Consider the following 16,381-nt stretch of genomic DNA (forward strand, 5'->3'; position numbering starts at 1 on the left):
AAGTTTCAAGGGCATTTACCTCATTTGCTTGAAAAGTGTAGAAAAATAATGAGCCTTGTGTTGTTAAAATAAAATATGTAATATTATATAACAACGTACCACAACTTTCAACATAGGTGCTTCTCCAGGTTGATACCCGCTTTCCACACATCTATCAGTAGATGACGACACGACATTTCTTGTTATGTTGTAGTACCATTCCCAATAACCTCATTCTATTTCCCTTCTATTGGAAATGAGTGGCCTATGTACAACTGTATCATATCGTCTTTACCATCTTGTGATATATTGTATGTGTTGCAGATACCAATCTGCGACCCGCGTGATTTTTACGGAAAATCTGATGGAGGCTCATATCCTGGGTATCCATCGATTCTGGTACATTTTGCCTCATCCCGAATTAACGAACAACCCGTTCGGGATGATGCATTTCAACTATTGTGTAGAATATCAATGGAACGGATGACCTCCACAACTGGGGGTTCAATTCATCGGCGTAAGCCATAATGACATCCGAGTCCATGTCATACGGCTGTCATATGAACTGTAATAAATTCAAAGATGTAAATTAATACGAATTTAATTCACGGTATAAATATATGAATAATATTAAAAATAAGTTACATGATCCGCCTACATGTCATCCAATATTTCTCGTATGACTCGGACAGTTCCCCGTACTGTAGTGGTGAAAGTGTGCTGACAATTCCAAGTAGCACCATATGGTGCTGCTGGGAGCCAGCAATTGTTGTCCATTTGGACTTAGCCCATAAATAGTCATTGGGCACCAAGTCCAGGACAAAGTGGCGTAATCCGTGACCATACCCAAATCTGCACGAACAATACAAATATTTGTTATTAATGAATATTAATAGCAAAAAAAATGTGTAAGAGTTTTTGTCAATTTTACCTGTAGCAATTGCAGCGCCTTACCAATTGCCGCTTTGCCTTTTGTGCTCGCATTGCATAATTCGCGATATAAAAATGTCAGCACAGCACTCCCCAACTATAGTTCCTCACGGTTTCTATATCTTCTAATTTTGAGAGATATAGTAATGAGACATAGTTACTTGAGGAATCTGAGTACATCAATCCCCCAAATAGAAGTAATGCAACGGCACGTGCGTACTGGACGACGACAGCATGGGGAGTGTTATAAGTGATTTCGACCGCCGCCAAATGAGATGTAATTGCGGACGTCTGTAGTCTCGAGCCCTTCAACACATTTGCATCTGGACTAAAGCCTATGTAAGTAAGGCAATATTCTTGTCATTGTTGTGTTGGGCGGTCGAGATCAATTTCAGTCACCGGCTCACCGTCTATTGGGAGTGCCCATATTATTTGAATATCTTGTAGGGTAATTGTGGCTTTCCCTACACGAAAATAAAAAGTGTGGGTCTTCGATCGCCACTTCTCCACTAATGCAGTGATGGGGTGTTGATTTAATTGAAGGCGTCCACACCTGTAGACTCCATAAAATCCTACTTGGTGTAGGATTTCTTGTACACGCTCAAATATATTATTTTGGTGAAAATGACTCCAAAAGCTACCATCCGCATGCCGTGAAATTAGTACGGCATCTAGGTTGTTGGGCTTGTTGAGATAATACAGTACCATCACGAGGACCGTAAACTGAACGTCTATCCATTTGTACGAAAAATAACACTACGAAAATTACCTCACACAAATGGTTTTGAATGTAATGAAAAATTGAAAGTTGAGAGTTTTTGAATGCAGTGAGTATTCAACGCTCAAATTTATAATGGTTGTTGGCGGTTTAATTATTTTTAAAATTAAAAAAATTATTGATGGGTCAATTTTTGATTGACCCATCACTGGCCGCGGCCAGCCTTTCATTAAGGGGCTGGCACGCTTCCCAACCCTTTATATATATATACATATATATTATATATTTATATAATATATATTATATATTTATATAATGTATATATTATATATTTGTATATATATGATATATATTATAAATATATTTATATATTTCTAATTGATTATTATTATGAGACATTTTTTCTAATCGAAAAATATTTTCTAGGTTAGAAATTCTAGATTCTTTAATGATATTTTGATTTCTTAATATTTTAATTTCTTCTTTTAAATTATTTATTTCTTTATAAAGATTTTGAAAAGATATATTATCTTCTTTATGTTGATATTTATTTCTAAGTTGATTCATTACTTCAGTCATATTATATGATTTGTTTGGATTAAAAAAAAATTCATTTAATTCTTCCTCTAGATTATGAGAAGTGGAAGTACTAGATTCAGTATTAATTTCATCAATAATTTGCATCCTTAATTTCGGATCTTTAATTGCTTTTAATAATTCAAAAGTATGATTTGAAGTAAAGAACATTAATTTTCATATCTGAAAATTGAGATAGTTTTTATAAAATTTTAGATTGTTCAATATTATTCTTATTATCGATTTTATTTATTTCTTTAGGACAGGCTAGTCCTAGATTACAAGGTTCACATTCTGTCTCTGATTCAGAAACATTTTCATTATCTAATACATTTAATTCCTCTCCTTCTGATTCAATAGTACTTATTGATTCTGTTTCTGTTTTTTTAGAATCCAATTCTTGGAGAGTTTGTATTATTATATTTTTTATATCATCTGAAATTTCAAGATTATTAATTTTCTTTTTAGTCCAGCAATATTTGCAGTATGGCCAATTTTTTTGCAAATCTTGCAATATCTATTCTTATTCTTCGAATATTTTAACTAATGGAAGGAATGAATTTCCGAGGTAGAGGATCTTCCTCTTATAGAGGAAGAGGTGGCAGAAGTAAAACACCTGAGATTAGTCTCAGCACAGTAAACAAAAGCTTATAGCAATAGATTTATCACAAGATCCTGAATATCAGGTATTTTTAGAATTCAAAAAGGTCAACAGACTGAGAATGAAGGAGATAATAGTCCCTCATATGCCAAAATAATTGGTGACGAAGAATCTAAATCCAATAATATTGGATTTTCAAAAAAACAGCATAAGAAAATTATATTTCTTTTGGAAGAAAAAGATCTGAAATGAAAAAATGATCCATGGATTTTGATACAAAGGTACTTGGATAATTCATCCTTACCTGCAAGGACTTATAAGTCCAGGTATTTTTATGAACAAATACTTGTTCAAAATGGGTCGTATGAAATATCACACTTTACTGGTACTAATAAAGAAATTTATAATTTTAGCAAAATGATTATAAAGAAGGTTATACCTTTGGAAGATTGGGGAATTTCTCCAATGAGAGACAGAGAAATTATGATTAATAAATCAGCAGTAAAATATAATTACTGGGATTATTATGATGCCTTTATAAAGGTACTCAATTATGAAAATGATAAGCACAAACATTCATGGTTTATAAAAATTTGTTCTCATGTTCATAACATGGAAATTCCACACTGGTTTATACACTGATTTTATTGCTTCGGTCCTACTCCAAATATCTTGCCAGAAAAGATAAAATTCCTTTTTGATAAATGGGTAGAAATTTCACCGCAACTTTTAAAGAAGCAAGAAACAAAATTATTTATTGAGGGAATAGCCTCATGTTTCTTCTTTATTGAATTTTCAATACCCTAGATTTGAAAATGGACTCCAGAAATCAGTTATACAGATACAGAAATTCCCTGCTTATACAGGATCCCATATTAAATTTTGGGATAAAATGATGAAAATCGATCCCAGCACAAAGGAAATATTTGGAAAAGACACAATAGATCTCATTGAAAGGCAAATAAGCTTTTATGAAAATCAACAAGAATATGTTGGTACCCCATCTCCTTTTGATCATATCACAAGAAAATTCAAAATGAGGTCAGAAACGCTAACAAAAGAACAGGTGATATCTGCATATGTAGAAGAGATGAAAAAAAGATCTCATGTCTCAATTTGGGGAAGATAATAAATCGACCAAATCAGATTCAACAATGACATCCAAATTTATGCAAGATGCTCAGGATCCCAATGAGGCAGATTTTGAAAATATTTTTGAATTTATCAAAGAAACCTTGGTAGAAAGAATTCACAAAAAAGATATGGAAGGATCTTCCTCAAATCAAGCTAGTACAGGAAAGAAATAATGATAGAAGATTGACATCATCCATGACATCATAAAATCATAGGATGACATCATCCATGACATCATATCCAGACAAGAGCCCGGGAATCCCGAATTTTCACTATTCATCTTTTGACTTTTAGTTCCATTATTGTAGTACTATTCACTGTAGAACTTTTTGAATTTTCATCCCGAAAATTTCGGATTTCTACTGTAGATTGTAGGGTTAGGCGTCTCTGCATTCTATAAATGCAAATGTTTATGTATTCAGTAGGAAAAAACGAAGAAAGGAGAATTGGACAAAATCTCTCTTTCTTTTACTTTCCTTTGCTCATGTGCTGAGCACTCCCCCTCCTTGTAAATTTAATATATCAATAAGAAATTTGCAATTGCCTACGGACTACTGTAAGTTTTTACTTGCTTTATTTTAATTTTACTGTATTTATTTACAGTTTTAATTTTGTTCATGTTTTGCCTTATAGGCTAACTTATTTATGTGTTGATTCCTAACTGTTAATTACACTAACATTAATTTGGCATCATGAGTGTCTAGGATTAAATAATAAGAACATGTAGGTTGAATAATAATAACTGGCCTTGAAATAAGATTATATTTTAAATATATGGTTCCTGGTAAGACACCATTATCAGCCATGATGAAGGCATTGTTAGGGGCAGTTTGGCATATTATATTTAAATATAATTTTATGGAAGGTTGTCGGTGACTTATTATCTTGTAAAAATAGTCCTATTGTTTCTTAATATATATTTATATATATATTTATATAATATATATAATATATTTGTATGTGATATACATTATAAATATATTTATATATCTATGATATATATGTAAATATATATGTATATATATTATATATTTGTAATATATATGTTTGTATATATATGTATATGTATATTATATATATGTACGCCACTAGTCTTATTAAAAGCTGGTAGGCCACCAGCCTTTAATAAGGCTGGTAGGTCGCGTACTAGCCTAAACGTTGCAGCGCAGTTTGCGCTGAGTACCCGTGTAAAAATAAATATGGTAGGTTTCATTACTAATGTTCGTATTTTGGACATGTATAAATATGGTAGGTTTCAGCAGAATTTTACGCCACTCTCATATCAAACACATTTTGAAATTTCACGCTATTCTCATATCAAACACATTTTGAAATTTCACGCCATTCTCATATAAAAAATGTCTGCTTCATCTTCTCGCATTGAGATTTTTGTGTATTTTGATGGTGAATTATCGAGTGATGGATGTTCTGTTACATATGATCAGTCGCCCATTGCAGCGATGAGAATCCCTTGTTCATCCACTTACGATCAATTTCCATAAAAAATCTATAAAAAAATTGGTGTTGATAGCTCCCAATTTTCGTTAAATGTATCTGCAAAACATTCGTGCCAATACCTCGGGCGAATAAAGAAAACACTCATACCAATAAAGGATGACGATACCTTGTCATTTTTCACAGATCCTACAATTGAATTCCCACTCATGGAAATTTTCGTCGAAACTATACAAATCCACCACGACGATGCTCCACAAATTGGCCGAGATTGGGGAGCTTTCGATTCCCAAAATATGACTCAACAATAGGTGGATGACAACTCACAGATGAGTCAACAGTGGGGGGAATACATAGCGATGTTATCAAGCCAAGGGTTTCCGTCATCTTCCAACTACAAAAATTTCCCGGGTACGTATAACACTAATTTCGGTGCAGGTACTTCTAACACCGATTTTGGTGCATGCACATCAAATTATGAGATAGAGTGTTATACTCCCAACCTGTTGTCTGTTACGCAAGGGCTCGATAATATTGAACTCAATTACACAGACCCACCCACTCACATACTCCATCCATCTCCCATTTTATACCAACTTCTACACAAGACACTGTCGCCAGAAGACCCTATTGCAGGCAGTTTGGCTAATGAATCAGATGCAGCTTCCGAACCGAATGAAATGGATTATCCAATTCCACCGGAGGATGGAATACAAGATGTTGACATAAATGTTGTGGCCGAAAATTTTGTACAAGGTACGTCAACATCCTCTCAATCGATTACACCACATCGAACTACTCAACAAACATTTTACCGCTCTACACCATTTTTAGAGCAAACAATCCCGGAGGTACCAATGGATTCCATTGGTGTACTGAACTTAGGATATGCAAAATTTTATGACAAAAACGAAGGCAGACTTGATGTGTGAATGCTATTCAAAAATAAAGAAGCTTTAATCAAGGCGGTGAAAGATCACTCAATATGATATGTCCGATGCAAGTATTGGGTAGCTAAGAGTTCAAAGGCCAAGTGGAAAGTATTGTATAAGCATAACACTGAAGGTATATATATATATATGTTTTTGTCGTATATGTATAAGCATACAAAATTATTCGACTGATTCGTATTTATTTTTTTTCAGCTATGTGGTGTAGATGGGAGCTACGAGGCATTTTCAAACAAAAAATGGGAAGGTGGACAATAACAAAATACGAAAGGGATTATACATGTATATTGAATCAAATGCCCCTCGAACACGGTAATTTAGATAGAGTATATGTTGCGTCTTTATTGTTAGGACAGGTGAAATGCAACCCATCGTACGAAATAAAGCATGTCATCCAGACTGTGAAAGACCATACCGGATACGATATACCATATCAAAAGGCATTGTACAGTTTGAAAATGGCACGTGAGATGGTTTATGGCACATGGGAGAACTCCGTTCAAAACCTACTCAAATACTTGGGAGCTCTCCAAAAATATAATTCAAGAACGATTGTTGAATGGCAAAACAAAGCCCGCGACACATCAACCGGTGGATATGTTATAGGGTACATATTCTGGGCGTTCAAGCCGTGTATTGAAGGGTTCCAACACTGTCGCAACCTTATCAGTGTAGATGGGACCCATCTATACAGAAAGTACAAGCACAAGATGTTGATTGCTGCTGCCAAGGATGAAAATCAACAAGTACTTCCGCTTGCTTTTGCAATTGTCGATGAAGAATCACATTTATCTTGGAAGTGGTTTTTTAGACAATTGAGCAGACATACTATACGGGGGCGACGGGGTATCTGCCTTATTTCTGACCGCCATGCTGGAATCACAAGAGTTGTACGTGAATATCCGGATTTCGTGTCACCTAACGACATGCACCGATATTGCTTGCGGCATGTGTGTTCCAATTTCAACAGTAAACACAAAAATGTTGTGTTGAAGGATCTTTGTTGGAAAGCTGGCTCTGAATATCAGATCAGAAAATTCAATCGCATTATGGATGAGATAAAGAGCCAGTCACTAGAGGCATTTCAGTGGTTAGATAGGATCGACAAGGAAAAATGAACAGCATCACATGATGGTGGATGGCGATGTGGAATTTTGACGACAAATATGTCGGAATGCATAAACGGAGTATTGAAAGGGGTTCGCCGCCTACCGTTGACAGCAATTGCTGAGATGACGTTTCAGCGAAGTGTCCATCATTTCCGTGAGAAGTTAGCGAGAGGTATTGTAATGTTGGCCAACAACCAACTGTGGATGGATTTTGCACATAAAATGTTCACACGTTGGCATCAAAATTCTGTTGAACATACCGTCACCAAATACCATCAGTTCCAACAGTCCGCCTCGGTTGTTACAAGACGTCACAGTAGACATGGAGTCAACACCCATGTTGTCAAAATTGCGAACCGAGAATATTCTTGCGACAAATGGACTCAATTTGGTATTCATTGCAGTCACGCTCAAAAGGTATGCGCTGCATACATGATTAATGCTGCATTAATGGTGAAGGATTATTACGATATAATGGCTTATAAGAATACATATTCTAAGTCATTTGAACCTGTGCATTCCGAAAGTTATTGGGATGTACCGGGATTTGAGTTGGTCCACGATCCTACTATTCGCATCTCTTCGCGCCCTGGTCCAAATCAAACAACACGTATTCACAATGAGATGGATTGGGCGCAAATGCGTGCACGACAACAAGCACAACAAAGAAATTTTTCAACACAATCAGATGTGTCAGTACCGGGTAACCAGAATTAATTGTATACTTTTTGTATTTTTTACAATTGTACAAAAATGTACACTTTTACATTTATACATTTAATACAATTGTACAAAATAAATAACTATTACATTTGTATCCTTAATTATAATTTTTTAAGTTAATGCAATGTTAATTTTATTAATTTTTGGATTTTAGTATGTTATTAAAATTAATTATATATAAAATAAATTATATAAATTTACATAAAAGAAAAAAAAAAGGAAAAATACAAGTCGGGAATATGTATATATATACAGCTGCCAGCCCTCCTTTAAAGTGGGGCACTTGGAGTCGAGATTTAAAATCCCGACTTTGCCACTTTTGATTTTTTCGGTATATTTTATTGACGAGTCGAGATTTGAAATCGCGACTCGTCATACTTTTATTATATAATTAAAAAAAATTATAATAATATAATTTTTTTTTATATATTAATTAACTCTTTGTAGTTCATTGTTATTTTACAGATTCGATTCATACGTAGTTTGTTCATTGCTTTGTTTACAGATTTGGTTCATACGTAGAACCTCCATTGTTTTGTTTACAGTTTGGGTTCAAATGTATGATCTGGATATATTTTAGGGCCAAAAGCAAAAATTTAAAACATATCAATCCATATAAGCATAGTTACATAGACTTTATAGCAAATATTAGAAAACTATATGGTGTTATTGATGAGATTATGTTTAGAATTACATGTAGTGTGGATGATAGTGATGTCGAATATGGACATTAGTAATGATAATAATGTTTTGAGCATTTTGGGGATGAAAGTGGGGAGGAGTTTAGAGAGTAGCTATAGGGCTAACAAAAAGGCCTTGGAATCAATAGAGAGTAGCTACATTAAGTCATCTGGGAATATCTCTTTATTATGCTAATCGTTTATTAGTAAAAACTGACGGGACTGTGGTAACCCTTCAGTATGATATAAATGAGTCAGAGGTCATCCATTCTCGACCTGTTTTTAAAAGATTTTCTTAGGATTTTCTGCTTTGAAATATGGGTTTTCGGAAGGATGCAGTCCATTCCTACGGTTTGATATGGGTGTATGGATGTAAATGAGCCAGCTCGACCAATGTTTGTTGACTCGAGCTCTATTTTTCATGGCTCGAGCTCGACTGACATATAATGAGTTTGAATGAGCTCTTATGGTTCAAGCTCGATCTAACGAGCTCGCCTGAGCTCGAGCCGGTCACATAGTGAAAGAGGAAAGATCAAAGATTGTAGATAGAGAGCGACTGAGCGGAAAACCCATTTTCATACCAAATGAGTTCATAGCAAATCAGTTGACAGCACCAAATCATTTTCATACCAAATCAGTTTATAGCCATTTTCATTTGTTGAAGCACCAAACCAACCCGGAAAACCCAAAAAGACCAAAACAATTACACAATAATTAAAGAACCATTTTCCCCTCATAGGCGCTGCCCACACACACAAGCCGACGGTGAGACCAAGACTATGAGATGTAATGGTAAACCTGTTTCAGCTTCTTGCTTGGCCGACAAACAGCAATCGCCTTCCTCGTCGCCGATGGTAGATGGATTGGGCTTGCAATCGTTGGTCTGGGGCCATGATTTTGCCTTTTAGGATGTAGATCTAAGAATTGGCGAGAAAGAAAAAAAAAGAGTGGGAAGAAATAAGAAGAGCGGGAAGAAATAAGAAGGGAAGCCCCATCAGATTCTAATTGAGAAGAAATCCTTCAACTGGCGACGATGGAGCTCTGCCTCGCGGCAACCCAACTGCGCCTCTTTAGAAAGAGAAAGAGAGAGAGTTTAGAGTTGTGAGCGAGAGAGAGAGAGAGAATTATAGCGTTAGTGAGAAAGAGAGGATGTTTATTATTTTAATAAAATTAGTGGGTTGTATAATTTAGTAATAAAATTTTATTGTTATAAATAAATAATATTAAATATTATTATTAGTTATAAAAAATATTAAATATATAATATAGTATTTAAATTTATTGATATAAATATAAATTACTAATTAATTTAGTAGTAATATAATTCGTAAAAGTTTAGAAAAAAATATATACATTAAATACTTGCCTAAACATAAATGATTTTTTAAAATCTGTTGTTATTATTATATACAAAACAAACTTAAGAGACGAATTTTTAAATTAAAGTACAAAATAGTGATTGATTTCATTATATATAATTAACAATAAAAATAATTAAAATTATTCAACCATCACCACCGTCGTCGTCGTCATCATCATTATTATTATTATTATACTATTATTATTATTATTATTATTATTATTATTATTATTATTATTATTATTATTATTATTATTATTATTATTATTATTATTATTATTATTATGATCTTTAGAATAATTTATGGAAATCACCAAAAATTTTGATATAAATTTACAAAAAATAGATTGCACTATATATATCTTGATATAAATATAAAACTCACAAATAGATATTAAAAAACTTTGAGTTAATTGTTAGGGACTTGTCAATTTCAAAAAGTATAAGAGATTACAAATAGATATTAAAATATAACATAAAATTTATATGTGTTATATTAAATAATATTTTAGAAAAATATTAAAACTTACTAAAAAAAATTAAGATAAACCAAAGTATAAAATAGTAATTGATCTCATTGTATATATAATAAAATTACAATAAAAATAATTAAATTGTTCAACCATCATCATTATTATGATGATGATCATCTTTAGATTAATTAATGAAAATCACCAAAATTTGACATCAAAATTTATAAGTAATAAAATAGACTGCATACTATGTACTTTGATATAAATATAAAACTTATAAATAGATATAAAAATTATAAGTTAATTACTAGGACTTGTCAATTTCAAATAGCGTAAGAGATTACAAATAGATATTAAAATATAATATAAAATTTATATGTGTCATATTAAATAATTATTTTTAAAAATATTAAAACTTACTAAATTATTGATTAAGCTTGTTTTTGTATAAAAATTAAATCGATAAATAAAAGTAGAATAGTTTATTATTATTAACAGGAGGTATGCAAGGCATATCAATGCTAATTTCAGAAGTCAATTTATAGGAATTGCTCTAAAGTGTTGCAGGTTTCAATTTTTCGGTTTATAATATGAATGGCTGCTCAAAATCTCAGTTGAGATGCTAGGCATGCATTTGTCCCTAGACTAAAAAATGATTATGTCTCCAGCTATCTATCTCAATCGTTTAACCATAGGGTAGGGAAATTAGAACCAATTCTAACATTGGTGGATGGATTGAGGGCTAAATTGATCAGAAGATTGCAAAAGAGAAAGAAGAAAGACAACAAATGGTCCAGTATTCTTGTACTTTGATGTAGGTCGCTCAAAATTAGGATTTTCGGATCAGGGTCGCTAAGTCGGATTGTTGGGTCGTGAATTGAATTCTTCTTTTAAGTTACCTGAAATGGATCCTAAGAACACAGTAAACGTAAGACTAGCCGAGAAGCCCTCGGCGATGGCCTTCCGATGCTTAAGTTAGAAAAGGTGGGATCGAAAACGAGATCGAATTAGAGCATGTAGATGGTGGTAAAAATAAATGTTGAAAACGTATTTGAATAATCATAAATGAGGGTATTTATACTTGTACGGTACCCTCTATATGTGCGACACGTGGCTCCAACGAGAGCGGGCCACGTCACCCTCTGTCAAGCCTGCTACCGCCGCTGTTGCACCTGTGTACTGGGGCCCACTTGTGCAGTCATAGGGCGCAGTCATAGGGTGCAGGTAAAATTGCTAAAAATAGGGGGGTATTTATGTAATTATGTAATTTCCCTCATCATACCTAATGTAGTGAAGAAATTGAACAATATTAAGGGGGAATCTAGGAGATGTCACATTTTAGTTATGGGGAGCATGAGCTTAAAGTTCAAGAACAAAAATATCAACTACATTTTAAACTTGAGGGAAAACATGTAATTGACAGGTTTAATATATATTTAGGATTCATGTAGGGATGAAGCTTTAGGGATAAATCACATAAGGGAGAGTGTAGAAAGTCATTGTGACAGTAGGTTTACTTTGAAAAAATACCTGAAGTGGATGCCACCCAATACCAGATCAGACCTTTTGGCCTTTGGGAGTGGATGCTACCCATACTACTCTTCTGCCTCCAATTATTAAGAAAATGCCAAGCAATCCTAACAAAAGGAGAATGTAGGAACCTAATGAGGCACCTATGCTGTCAAAAGATCAAGCATATGAGGCGTAAAGCTTGTAATGAATTAGGCCATAACAAAAGCACATGCCCCAAGATTCAAGTATTATTAATGCTTTTTGTGTTTTACAATGCATCAACATATTTCTTCAACTGTAATATTGTCTGTATGTGCTTAGTATTTTTAGGTTCAGAACAATGGAATAAACTCAAATCTTCACTACTAGCAAGAAAGTGGAGAAAATTGAAAGGCCAGATACAAGATACAATTGGTAGAAAAAAGGAAAGTTCCAATGCCTTCAGCAATTGCTAACAAAACAAAAAAAAAAGACTTATTCCACATTGTCCCCGCCACCAGCACAAGTTTCATCATCCGAACCTTTGCCCAGGACTTTCAATGTATGATGCATGTTTATCCTTGTTGCCACAACCACCCTCATATCTTGGCGCAAACATACATACCACCAATCTTTTGTGGAGGGATTGGAGTCCCCCACAAAAATGAAATAAGGACTAAGGACAAGAATGATGATAAAGAACCCAACTATAAAGCATGCACAGAATAGTGATTCCTGTCTAACTTTTTAAACAAATCGTGTATTTTGAACAGTTTAGAGAAAGTGATAATGATGCTTTTGAAACTAACGATGTTGCACTTGGTTTGGGATGCTTGTATCTAGATTGACATTTTGAAATATTTCATGTTTGGGATATTTTTAATGAAGAGATGTATTCCTTTTGTCAAGTGAGCTGTGAATTAATTCTATTGTGATGTTCCACTTTGAAATATTGCTGATGAATTTATCTATTGCAATGTTCAATTAAACTCAATAGAATTTTGTACAATTACAATCACCATTCATTTCATCATAATAAGAAAATATTACAATTTCACCCAATAGTTAATATCAAGATAACAATTAACTTTATCCTATAATTACAATACTTACACTAAGGTCCCTATTGGATATTAGTCCAAAAATTCAAAAACAAATATAAATAAATAAATAAATAATTCAGTTTGCCAAAGGACATTTTAGTTTTCCTGTAAAAATGAATGAAAATGGGTTACTTATTAGATGGTTACAAATTTTAAGGGGTATTTGCAATTTTTGTACAAATGAGAAGGTATTCGTACTTATGCTAAACTTCATGGGAGGTCATTGTAATTCACCCTTAATTTTATGATGTATTTATTAACAAAACAGCCAATATGATAAAATTACCTTAAACTATTTCCACCTAAAATCAAAACACCTTCTGAGACTAGAATCGGAATAATGGGCAAAATCGGATGCAATTTTGAAAGAGCTATCAACATATTGTTGAAATAAAGGCTAACAGTGTGCCCTCATCATTCAAAATCAAATTTCAAGACATGATTCTTCTTTTGATGTGCCAAAAACTGTTAGAAACCTAGTGAACCTGATCTCTCACACTAACATGTGTCTTATTACAAAGAGCACCAAAATGTTCTAACAAGTAGTATCATCTATCAAAAGTGTTTGTATTCATACGCATATCATAGATGCAAGTTGAATCTGTAGAAAATAATGGCCCATGACACTTTTATGGTAGGCGCAGCCCAAGGCCCTGCTATCTCACTTGCATAGCTCACACCGGCCCACCCCACTTAGCCCATGGTTCGACCCATGATCCAAACCAGGTACCCATCCTATAAATTACTAATCCTAACCTCTATAAAACCTCCCATGGTTTTTTGGCTGAATAGAATAAGAAAAAGAGAGAACACTAGATCTTCTTTCTAAGTTCTTTATGAATTGAGAAATACCTGAGTGGTGGGACTATATGATTTTGAGCCTTGGTTTCTTGGTGCAACCAGTGGTGGGTTGCCGATGTTGAGGCCGTGTGCTTCCTCCCCATGGTCTCAGTTCCCTGAGCCTTTTACCGTTTGTATTTTTGTTCTTCCACTATTCCACTTTATTTTGTAATATTTATTGTAAATAGGTTTATATTTTAGTAAGGGTTGTAAAACCCACAATTATTGTGATAGTTTGTGTTATGTTGTAATGTTTTGGGCTCATCACTATAGGGCGAAAATCGAATAGTGGTATCAGAGCCTTAAGCTCCGCCTCAGATGATCTACGGTAACATCTTTCGATAACTCCTTTAATTGCTTTGTGCTATCTTTTCTATATAGCTTTGTGCATTTTCTAAAACTGCTAAGTATATCTGTTGAAGTACTGTTATTGCCCTTATATTTTTTTGTCGATTTTATCTTACTGTTAAATTTATTTTCTGTTAAACCGTGGCTTAACTCCCCGCTAATTCTTCACTTGGCCGGACCCTTTAGGTCGTCAGGTATCTGGTCGAGATTTGGCCTGGGAACCTTTTGGGGTTTTTTTTCACTGTGAAATTGCAATTCTCTAAACTGTTGATTTTTTGTGATTGTTTATCTTTCTATCAATATAATATTTCTGTTATATATCTCTGTCTCTGTTATAATGAATGGCTATAACTTGCAACCTTTTGATGAAAATCTGATTTTAATAGCTAGCAGCAAAAAATAAAAGGTATTCTAATACAACAAAAAGGTTTTAAGGCTATTAAGTTGTTTTTATTTGAAAATTTTTTAGATACAAACTTGATTTATCTAAAAGTATTGATGAAAACCTAGATGATTTTAAAAAACTAATTCAAGATATAAAACTCACCAGTGATAAAAATATAGATGATTACTCTCCAATTCTTTTGTTAAATGCTACACCTGGAGCTTATAGTGATGTTAAGGCAGCAATAAAATATGGTAGGTACAGTGTTAATTTAGATACTGTTGTTAATGGCCTAAAGAATAAAAAAATTTACTTAAGAACTAATAAACACAGTCAAAATCAGCGTGAAGTAAATTGTGTGATGTAGAACAAAGTCTAGAATCACGGACTACAAATATTGGAAGCATAGCAGAGATAGAAGTAGGAGTAAATCTAGGTTTAGAAATGACAGAAATAAAGATGATAAAACTAAGGAAAGAAGGTGTTACAATTGTGGAATAAAAGGTCACTATATAAAAGATTGTAGAAAATCAAAAAGAGGTAATAGAGATAAAAATCATAATAATGTAACTGAGGAAAATTCTGGTGATGCTTTTATGGTGTGTGATGTGAATGTTGTTCATTCCCTTAATATGCATGAATGGTTGATTGAATTTGGGTTCACTTTCCACATGAGTTCTTTTAAGAAAATTTTCACAAATTTTAAAACTGAAAATTCTAGTTTTGTATCAATGAAAAATGAAAAACATTGTGAAAATAAAGGGTTTTGGTGACATTTGTTTAACTTTCAAAGAAGGTTATAAGTTAACCTTGAAAAATATCAGATATGTTCCTAACTTGAGTCACAATTTGTGCTGCCCTTGAGGAAGACGGCCTTGAGAGCATATGGGGAAAAGACATTATGAAAATAATGAAGGGAACCTTAACTGTTTTCAAAGATGAAAGAAAAGGAAATTTGTATATTTGTTCTGTTGAGTATGATGCTCTTGCTACTTCTGTGATTGAAAATGATAAAACTTCTTTGTAGCATAGAAGGTTAGGCCATATTAGTTTGAAAGGCTTAGAATTACTTAAAAAAGAAGGTGTTCTTACTGACAAAATTGATAAGTTAAAATTTTGTGATGAGTCTGTGATTGGAAAATAGCATAAAGTTCGTTTTCCTGTATCACCCTCGCCAAACCCCTCTTCTTCTTCCTGCATTTTGGACTATGTACATGTAGATGTTTGGGGTCCTTCTAATACTGCAACTCATGGAGGTAATAGATACTTCTTGTCTATCGTTGATATTTGTTCAAGAAAAGTGTTTGTTTTAATGAAACACAAATCTAAAGTTTTTGAAAAGTTTAAGAAGTGGAAAATTTTGGTTGAAAATAAAACTAGAAAGAAATTGAACTCATTGCGTACTAATAGCGATTTGGAATTCTGTAATCAATTTCTTTTTTATTTGTCTGATGAGTGTGGTATAAAAAGACACAAAACAAATCCCTATACGCCACAAAAAAATAGTGTTGCAGAACGCATGACTA

The 16,381-nt window shown here is 33.4% G+C and overlaps 1 protein-coding gene and 2 long non-coding RNA genes across 4 annotated transcripts; 1 reads left to right on the top strand and 2 right to left on the bottom strand.

The window, feature by feature from the left end:
• On the bottom strand, positions 440-1,766 carry LOC110012678. The gene is made up of 2 exons (XR_002287872.1): positions 911-1,766; positions 440-831 (listed from the first exon to the last, which is right to left on the bottom strand). It is a non-coding gene; the product is annotated as an uncharacterized LOC110012678 (long non-coding RNA).
• Positions 4,320-8,284, top strand: LOC105155745. Of its 2 annotated transcripts, none has more exons than XM_020696997.1 (4): positions 4,320-4,494; positions 5,580-6,149; positions 6,228-6,458; positions 6,539-8,284. In XM_020696997.1, the coding sequence occupies exon 4, from the start codon at positions 6,541-6,543 to the stop codon at positions 7,459-7,461; it is 921 nt and encodes a 306-aa protein (XP_020552656.1). In that variant the 5' UTR covers positions 4,320-4,494; positions 5,580-6,149; positions 6,228-6,458; positions 6,539-6,540; the 3' UTR covers positions 7,462-8,284. The 2 variants fall into 2 exon arrangements, with proteins under 2 accessions (XP_020552656.1, XP_020552657.1); XM_020696998.1 differs by having other exon boundaries at positions 6,279-6,458.
• LOC110012621 lies at positions 7,162-10,009 on the bottom strand. The gene is made up of 2 exons (XR_002287846.1): positions 9,654-10,009; positions 7,162-8,041 (listed from the first exon to the last, which is right to left on the bottom strand). It is a non-coding gene; the product is annotated as an uncharacterized LOC110012621 (long non-coding RNA).

Source organism: Sesamum indicum, linkage group LG1 (assembly GCF_000512975.1).
Source record: "Sesamum indicum cultivar Zhongzhi No. 13 linkage group LG1, S_indicum_v1.0, whole genome shotgun sequence".
NCBI lineage: Eukaryota > Viridiplantae > Streptophyta > Magnoliopsida > Lamiales > Pedaliaceae > Sesamum > Sesamum indicum.